General features: G+C 45.5%; 1 protein-coding gene and 1 long non-coding RNA gene across 2 annotated transcripts; one reads left to right on the plus strand and one right to left on the minus strand.

The window, feature by feature from the left end:
- Nucleotides 1-775: 775 nt before the first annotated feature.
- On the plus strand, nucleotides 776-2,315 carry LOC145651920 (uncharacterized). The gene is made up of 3 exons (XR_014118016.1): nucleotides 776-867; nucleotides 1,436-1,632; nucleotides 2,073-2,315. It is a non-coding gene; the product is annotated as an uncharacterized LOC145651920 (long non-coding RNA).
- Nucleotides 2,316-2,573: 258 nt separating this feature from the next.
- Nucleotides 2,574-7,741, minus strand: wfikkn1 (WAP, follistatin/kazal, immunoglobulin, kunitz and netrin domain containing 1). The gene is made up of 2 exons (XM_026995812.3): nucleotides 6,994-7,741; nucleotides 2,574-4,611 (listed from the first exon to the last, which is right to left on the minus strand). The coding sequence occupies exons 1-2, from the start codon at nucleotides 7,225-7,227 to the stop codon at nucleotides 3,073-3,075; spliced, it is 1,773 nt and encodes a 590-aa protein (XP_026851613.2). The 5' UTR covers nucleotides 7,228-7,741; the 3' UTR covers nucleotides 2,574-3,072.
- Between the last annotated feature and the right edge of the window lie 2,005 nt (nucleotides 7,742-9,746).

A 9,746-nucleotide genomic window follows, 5' to 3' on the forward strand; every position in this document is an offset into this window, starting at 1 on the left:
AAAGGGTGGTGTGCAGCAAAAGCATTCAGCAGTTAGAAGCGTAAATTAATATGTGTTGTGTGTAGTGAGGTAAACAGCGAGATGTGAGTATACTGTTTTCACATGGCAAACATTAGATATTAATTAGTAATTATAATCTAGGGCTTTATCAGCACATTAGTGTACTGGTACATGTTGGTGTAGCTGGAACTAAGACTTGTACTGGTACATGTTGGTATAGCTGGTACTAAGACTGGCACTGGTACATGTTGGTGTAGCTGGTACTAAGACTGGTGCTGGTACATGTTGGTGTAGCTGGTACTAAGACTGGTGCTGGTACATGTTGGTGTAGCTGGAACTAAGACTGGTACTGGTACATGTTGGTGTAGCTGGAACTAAGACTTGTACTGGTACATGTTGGTGTAGCTGGTACTAAGACTGGTACTGGTACATCAGGGATGACCTTTACCAAAGACCTTCAACATATCAGATCTGCTGTTTCTGTTGATGGAAATGGTAAAGCAAGGCTGTACATTTCCCATGATGATCTTTGTGCAAACCACACGCACTTTTTTACCCATACACATGACACTCCCTCACTCATATGGTTTGAGCACCCTAATTTTACTGAGAAAACAGCAGTCCTGTTAATTCAGTTAGATCACATATTCACACACACACACACACACACACACACACACACACACACACACACACACACAAGGGACTTTTTTTTTTCTGCTAGCCATTGCAATCATGATTTCCCATGAAGCAATATTTCCGTTTTCAGGTAGAAAATGTGTCGACAGACAGACCAAGCCCATCAAAGGGAACATACACTTTTGTGTGCTTTCAGCTAGTTTAATGTTTGCTGTCAAAAAGCCCACAGTAAGTACAGATCTAATTATGTAATCTTGACCAAATCAACCCAACATACAATAGGATGTCCAGAATTGTTTTAGACAGAAATGGTTATAGTGAGGGTTATCAATATGAATTTGTGCAGAATCAGGTAGGCGTCCTGCTGAAATGGCTGAGTAATAGTGGACTGAATGTAAGACTGTAAGTGTGGAGTGATGTCAGAGCTGTTCTGTGATGTCAGAGCTGTTCTGCCTATAAAAACTAGTATCAGAAAGCTGTTTGATTGCTTATTTCTAATTAAGGTATTTTCTGCAAACAGCTGCTCCACACTTATCAGCTGGCTTAATAACAATGTCAGTCCTTTTGTTTACATTTTTAAGTCCAGAGCATTCCTTTAATTAAGTTTATTTAGTTGGTTTATTGAATGTATGTTCGTAATTTCTCACAGGTGTGTGTGTGTGTGTGTGTGTGTGTGTGTGTGTGTGTGTGTGTGTGTGTATGTATGTATGTATGTATATATATATATATATATATATATATATATATATATATATATATATATATATATAAATTATTATTGGCTTGCATCAAGCAGAGAAAACATCTATGGAGATTGCTGAAACTACTAAAATTGCGTTAAGAACTGTCCAACACATTATTGAAAAGTGGAAGGACAGTGGGGAAACATCATCTTCAAGGAAGGAATGTGGTCGGGAAAAAATCTTGAATGATCGTGATCGGCGATCACTTAAGTATGTGGTGAAATCAAATCGTAGAAAAAGTACAACTCAGGTATGTTTAATAGTGAAAGTAAGAGCATTTCCACAAGCACAGTGCGAAGGGAACTCAAGGGATTGGAACTAAACAGCTGTGTAGCCTTAAGAAAACCACTTGTCAGTGAGGCTAACCGGCAAAAACAGCTTCAATTTGCTAGGGAGCATGAAGATTGGACTCTGGAGCAATGGAAGAAAGTCATGTGGTCTGATGAGACCAGATTTACCCTGTTCCAGTATGGTGGGTGCATCAGGGTAAGAAGAGGTGGCTGAAGTGATGCACCCATCATGCCTAGTGCATACTGTACAAGTCTGTGGGGGCAGTGCTATCTGGGGTTTCTGCAGTTGGTCAGGTCTAGGTTCAGCAAAGTTATGTGCCCAAAGAATGAGGTCAGCTGACTACCTGAATATACTGAAGGTTATTCCATCAATGGATTTTTTTCTTCCCTGATGGCACAGGTATATTCCAAGCTGACAATGCCAGGATTCATCTGGCTCAAATTGTGAAAGAGTGGTTCAGGGAGCATGACACATCATTTTCACACATGGATTGGCCGCCACAGAGTCCAGACCTGAACCCCTTTGGGATGTGCTGGAGAAGACTTTGCGCAGTGGTGTAAATCTCCCATCATCAATACAAGATCTTGGGGAAAAATTAATGCAATTCTGGAAAGAAATAGATGTTGTGACATTGCAGAAGCTTGTGGAAATGATGCCACAGTGACTGTGTGCCGTAATCAAAGCTAAAGGCGGTCCAACCAAATATTAAGAGTGTGTGACCTTTTTTTTGGCCAGGCAGTGTGTGATTTTATATATATATATATATATATATATATATATATATATATATATATATATATATATAGGGGGAGAGAGAACGAGAGAGAGAGGGAGGTTAATAAAAATAGCAGTAGTACAGAGAAACAGACAGAGGTTCTTCATCATACACACAAACAGACACACAATGTAAATGCTTTATTTAAGTAGACAAGTAAATTACAGTAAAATAGAATTTAAAATTGTTTTGCGTTAATAGACGACTCATCACTGTCCACAAGTACCATGCATGTTTCAGCAAAAACACATTTCAACTAATACAGCTAAAAAAAACCTCCTGAAATGAACTCACTTCCTATAGCTGACACAGAACAGCACCTATCTATTAATCTGCCTGTCTGTGACCAGTTCAGCTATCAGTAAACTTGCCCACTTAATTTGTGTAAAGACTTTAAAATATTGTTTTGCATACAGTTCTTCTTTTAAATGCTGATATATTACACACACACAAACACACACGCACACAGTGACACAAAAGACAAACACATGCATGCATGCAAAGAGACAGACATACAGACTGACACAAACATGCACACACTCACACATGCACACACTCACAGACATGCATACACAAAGCCGTGCTCACTCACACACACACGCACACACACACACACGCTCAGTCTCAGTCCTGAAAGCGCTGCAGCATCTCACAGGTCCTCTTGGCCAGCACCTCCTGGATCTTCCTGACTTTGCGTTCTGAAGCAAGTCGCACGTAGCTGTCGGGCAGCACTACTGCCATGCCGTCCTGCACCTCCCCCATGACCAGCAGGGGGCGCTCATCCTGCAGCGTGATGTTGGGGCAGGGGCAGGACCAGTCGATGCGTGCCAGCGTCACCTCCAGGTGCTGGGCCTTAAACAGCTCCAGGCCCATCTTCTCATCCCGCAGGACGCGCTCTAGACGGAAGCGTGCTACGCCTGAGTCTGGCTCCTCCAGCAGCTCCGCCAGGCGCCCCACGATGGCGAAATCGCTGCTGCACAGGCTGGGCACCAGGCGAGCTCGGGGCCGGCACCCTCTGCAGGGCCGCGCCCGCCGCCGCGGACACGCCTCCTCGCACTCCGCTCGTGAACGGAAGCTGTTGCTGTTTCCATGGCAGCCGCCATAGATGAAGGGCTGACAGTGGCGGGAGGGGGCATTGTAGGCCCAACGAACCTCCCAGTTGCGACACGGGCCCTGTACGGCAGGCAGGCTGCACACGCCTGGGCCCTCAAGTTGACACAGGGCCCGGCACTCCTCATATGTCTCGAAGCGGTTCCGCCCAACTGGGCAGCCGCTGTGGGCAAATGGCTGACACAAGCCCAGCGTGGTGTTGTAGTACCAGTCCACGTGGCTCTCACCACACTCACCCCGCTCGAGTGGTGCCAGGCAGTCCGCTGGAGAGAAGGGCTGCACTTCGGCCTCTTCGTCCTCCCCTCCTCCCTCCTGCTCCTCGTAGAACTCTCTCTCTGCCCGCCGCACCACCGACAGCGGGAAGTCGGCGTGTAGCTCACCCGCGGAGTTGCGGGCGATACAGGTGTAGATGCCCGTGTCCCATGTCTGGGCATTATAGACCACCAGCTGGCCAATGGTGGTGATCACCACATTGCCATACATTTGGTCTGGACGCATGACCAGTCGTTCCCGACGTTCTGACTGCTTCTCCCATGTGACGTCAGGCTTGGGATGGCCAATCGCGTCACAGTGGAAGCTGACGGTGCCGCCCAGGTAGACGGCCTGGTGCTGGGGGCTGGAGTAAAGGGTGGGGGGGAAGGGGGCGGAGGAGGTGGGCGTGGGCTGGGCGGTGGTGTCCGGGGGCAACGGGCTGGTCCACAGGCCAGACAGATGGTATCGGCAGGTGACCACACTGAGGGTTACACCCTGAATGCATGCTTCCGCATCCATGTAGCAGCGGTTGAAGTAGGTGAGGCCGTCGGAGGCGCAAGTAAAGCTGGGCTCACTCTCGCAGCCGTTCTGGCACTTACATACCGGCTGCCCTTCCCACACGTCACACACTGCCCCCTGTTGATTGCACAAGAAACCGTCGCAGCTTGACGCACCGCCTGATGACACACTCGCACTTGATTGGCCATCCGGAAGAGCGAGGGTGCCGTCAGGGAAACGAGAAGCCACACAGCTGAGGAGACCGCACACGTTAGCACAGCACTTCTCAAAGTCAGCACAGTCCTACAGCAAACACACACACACACACAGGTTAGCAGAGCACTTCTCCAACTCAGCAGAGTCCTACAGCAAACACACACATACAACCACACACACACACAAACACATACATTAGCACAGCATTTCCCAAACAATTTATAGCCCTACATTCCTAAGGTGAACATACACACATATACATATGCACATCAACATGGACGAACTAGCCCTTCCATCTAGGGTGAATGTGTGTGTGTGTGTGTGTATCTTCTTCTGGTGGAAGCTGGGGTGAACCTACCAGGGAACCTTTACCCAGAAAAGTAACTTTACTGCTTACACACTAAGACATAGACGACATATTAATAGACGTATTAATAAAACCAACCGATACACACAAATGCAATGCTGAACACACTTGAACATGCATATGAAATCCTTGCGCATACACACACACACACACTACTTAGATATACATATTAATGTTAATCCACAATTGCATATACACACTAGCATATGTGTTCACTTGCACATAAATATATTATGTAGCTGGGGCAGCACATTGGCTAGGGTCTCAGCGCTAGGGTCTTGGCTTCGAGTCCTTATCTGGGTGGAATTTCCATGTTCTCCAAGTTCAAGTTCAAGTTCAAGTTTATTTGTCACATACATAGTCATACACATACTCCCTGTGTCTTTGTGGGTTTCCTCCCACAGTCTAAAAACATAGAATTTATGTTGACTGGACACTCTAAATTATCCTGTATGAATATGACCTCTGTGTGTGTCCAGTGATGGTTGGTGCTCTGTCCTGGTCTTAACCTCCTCCGCTTCCCTACACCCGGCTGTGCTTTCTGATAGAGAGTATGCTGATAGAGAGTACACTGATAGAGTACGCTGATAGAGTACGCTGATAGAGAGTACGCTGATAGAGCGTACGCTGATAGAGTACACTGATAGAGAGTACGCTGATAGAGAGTACGCTGATAGAGCGTATACTGATAGAGTATGCTGATAGAGAGTACACTGATAGAGTACACTGATAGAGAGTACGCTGATAGAGTACGCTGATAGAGTGTACACTGATAGAGTACGCTGATAGAGAATACACTGATAGAGTACGCTGATAGAGTACGCTGATAGAGTACACTAATAGAGAGTACGCCGATAGAGTACGCTGATAGAGTACACTGAGAGTATGCTGATAGAGTACACTGATACGAGTACACTGATAGAGTACACTGATAGAGAGTATGCTGTATGTCTCATCGGTGTGTGTTTGTAAAAAGCCAATATCTGTGTGTAAAGCGTCCCTTGAGTCTGAGAAAGGTGCTATACATATGTAACTAAAAATAACACCTATGCACACATATGCTTGTATGTGTGTGTAAAGCAACTTTCAGGAGAAATTTCATTGTAATAGGAAAGTAGTTGTATGACATATACAGCATAAGGTGAAGAGATAACATATATATGTTTTGAACGTATGGTTAAGAGGTAATGTATATAAGGCATGCTCATTAACATAATGTGAAGAGATGTTTGCTTCCTCGTAAAGGAGCAGATGTCCTGATTAGTTATGGAAAGTGGAAAACTAATTTAGGATTGCAAGTTATTAATAGGACATACTATTAGAACTGATAATATGCAGTTTGAGATTATTCACTTCAGGAACATATGGAGGAAGAACTTTGGAGAACTGGTCCTTCCATCTAGGATGTACATGTGTTTTAGAGAAGAGACACCTATAACCCGTGACTTCTGTGAATGAGGAAAGGAAACAGATGTGGGGTGTAGAGTCTGGTGTAACATTTACCCCGAAAATGCTTACACACTAAGCAGATCCAGACAAACTGACAGACACACACGTACACACACACAGAACAGCAATAAAGGTCATATGCCATATTTTGTGGCCTGACACATCTAGCTCAATTTTGCCGTGTAGACCCAGCAGAACACTGGGTCCGCCGATTTATGCCAGTCTACTTATAAACGTGTAACAGCGAAGTAAAGAGCCACTGAATTTCATCTGAGAGAGGCACGGTACGCATGCGCGCCGCACACTACGCAGTCCAGCAGTGTCTGCTGGTACACTAGTCAGACTGCGCCCTCTAGCGGCGGAGAAAGCGAACCACTGCGCGGAAACACTGCACGTGGAGCCAGAGCGTGGAAGGTTACGTGTGTGCGTGAGTAAGCGCGAGTGTGCCTCGCGCACTCATAACAATTTAGATTTGCTACACTTCAACTTCAAAACCTTTCCTGGGTCTTAGCCGGATATATCGCTTAATTGCTTCATTTATATATCGTTCACAGAGGCGGAATGCTCCACTCTAACGTTTAAACAGCAACTAAGTCATTATTTATAGATGTGTGTCCCAAATGCCGATAAATGTACAGTGTTCATGGTCTCACCGTGTCCTTCTCGCATTCTCTGTCGCACGTGCTCTGCGCGTCCACCCAGAGGTTCGCGTTCAGTTTGTCAGGACAAACTCCGGGATGCTCCGCGCGACGGGACCCTGCCACACTCGCGCACAGTGCCCGCGGGGGCGAGACAGCAGCGAGCACCCAAAGCAGGAGTGAAAGGCAACAGGGGCACGGAACAGTCGGTTTCCCCAGACAAAATGTCCAACTTCCAGCCAGAGTCATGATTCCTTACAACGTGACCTCGGGAGTTATCCGCAGTCTCGGAGTTCACTTGGCTGATCACCAGAGCTCCCCAAAACCACGTACTCAGAAATAGAAATGCATCTTTTAGACGATACAGCAGTGTCTTAACCCCAATATCGGACGAAGACGGACGCTTATATCACGTAACGCGCCAACGTTGGGTCTCTCTGTGCACGAGGAAATTAGCCCGTCCAGTTTTGCATTAGACCATGTGCAGATGGGACTCAAACGTCGCGCATTTTCTGCAACTACCGACCATGCACAGGTCGCGTGAGGCTGTCTGAAGTCTTAACAGTCTCACGTGGAATAGGCTGGCGCGCGCCAAGCAACTGCAAAAACATCGTTAAGAGATCAAAGGAGCTCGAGCTCTGAAGTCGCGTTGTGACTTATTGTGCAAGAATACACTTTATAGGTCTAGACGAATTTTACATGTCCAGTCACTCCAGTTTGAAGAAACAACATCGCTTTATGTTTCAAAATTCTTAGACTTACATTTGACTCAGTAAGGATGAACTGGACAAATTTATATTTTATGCGTAAATAGTCTATCCTAAATGATTTTAAGCGTAAATAGTGTAAATGATTTTCACCTGGAAGGGGTCTGTGTTATGTTCTTTTTACTGTAAAAAGGAAATGTTTAAAAAATACTCATGTGAGTAGAATGCATGAATCTGGATTTCTGAGAACTTTGTGATTCTCATACTTCATATTATAAACATGTAGGTCTAATCTATGCTAAAGTTTTTCTAGTTGCAGGACTTTTTGTTTGCTTTTGTGCTGCTAATATATGGGCCCAGGCATCACATCACTCCACCACGAGGTGTTTCAGTATGCAAAGCCATCTGGGAATGCAACTGCATGTTTTAATATCCAGGGAAGTGTCTTTGTCTGTGGGTACTCCAGAGCTCTGAACCCTTTATGTACAGACGGTGACCCCTAACCCCACCCCCCCTCCCCCTGGTGACTTTTTACCGAGCTCACTGAAGCGCGTGGGAGGTGATTATTTGGTGAATAGAACGTCTGTCCATAGAACGTCTTTGCTGAACTTGATCTAAGAAACAGGGTGGACATTTACTGGCAAACATGAAAAATTATGTTATATCCAACTCTCAATACTGTAACTATACTGAGCAAGAGTAACCGCGCTATAGTCTAAATTTACCCCCAGCCCCCATGTTTATTGCTGTTGTAATAGGTTTTGAAGGATAGAAAATTGAGCTTGCAGTTCCATTACACTAGGGATGTATTACTGATGTTTTGGTCAACTGTGATATTAATCAGTTTCTCAACTACAGTTTTCACCATCATAACAATCATTGTAGTCTCTATGATTGTTATTATTTATTATATTAAGTTGGAATAATAAGGAGATGAAATAACCGAAGCATGAGCAGAGTTGGAGCAGCAAACCAGTCCTTCCCCAGCCTGAGAGTAGTAATTTCCTCCTTCCACCAGTAGGCAGTGCTGTAGCTTCGCTACCACATATTTTCTATTCTCAGGTCTTGGTGCCTGTATTCGTCGTTTGCATATGGCAGCAGACTTTATCCCGCCAGAGCTGGTTTATGAGGAGCCTGTTCACCATTCCTCCCGTTACATCAAAAAATGACTGCAAATGCAGGGCGCATGCGAGAGAGTGAATGGGAGTGAACGGAGCTAAATGGATAAAAAGGGAAAATTTAAATAGTTTCTCATCACTTGCACACTTCCTTTAATCTTGGGTAACAGAAGTTGATCAGATCACCAACCAATTCTCAACTCACTCAGTACTGCCAGCACACTTACTTAAAGACTGGAGTCAAATTAGGGTGGCTAGAAAATACATTTAAGTGTTAGTATTTTATTAGAACATTAATTATTGAATATAACATAAGGCTTTAATACTAAATCCAGTTTGAATAAATGTAGCTCAATGGTTAAGGTACTTGATTTATAATGGGATGGTTGCTGGTTCAAGCCCTGTCACTGCCAGTGTTGGGCCCCTAGAACACCTTATGCACCTTACAGTGGACATCCTTCCACAGGCCTCTTTCATGCATTGTTCCTGGTGTCATCAGTCCAAAACATGTTCATGACAATTTGGTCCATGATCTTGGCATGTTAAGGGAAATATCACCCTTAAAAATAAACTCTGTAGCATTCAACGGCGAGTCTGGGAAGTCTGGACTAGTGGCTGTGGTGGTCAGTGGTGCTGCAGGGATATCCGGGGGCACACCTACAGGTACAGACTTGACACATGGAACAGAAACAGGTTGAGAGACCTCTTGGGTGGCAAGAACAGGCCAGGCGGCCACCACTAGGCTGGGAACAGGAACAGAATTGGCGGCATCCACTATGCCGGGAACAGGCCAGGCGGCGTCTCTAGCGCCCAGGACTGGAACAGGATCAGGATGGGTGGTGTCTCTCGCGCCAGGGATTGGAATACGATCAGGACAGGTGGTGTTTCTTGCGCCGGAGGCAGGGAATGGCTGGGCGGCATTTCTCTTGCCAGAGGCAGGAAC

This window comes from Electrophorus electricus, chromosome 18 (assembly GCF_041902795.1).
Source record: "Electrophorus electricus isolate QZ-2024a chromosome 18, ASM4190279v1, whole genome shotgun sequence".
In the NCBI taxonomy this organism is placed as follows: Eukaryota; Metazoa; Chordata; class Actinopteri; order Gymnotiformes; family Gymnotidae; genus Electrophorus; species Electrophorus electricus.

Bases quoted from the DNA above. Each gene is read 5' to 3' on its own strand.
- wfikkn1 (XM_026995812.3), bottom strand. From the start codon at position 7,227: ATGACTCTGGCTGGAAGTTGGACATTTTGTCTGGGGAAACCGACTGTT. The intron at 4,612-6,993 runs GTGAGACCATGA...TGTTTGCTGTAG, and splicing joins GAGAATGCGAGAAGGACACG to GACTGTGCTGACTTTGAGAA.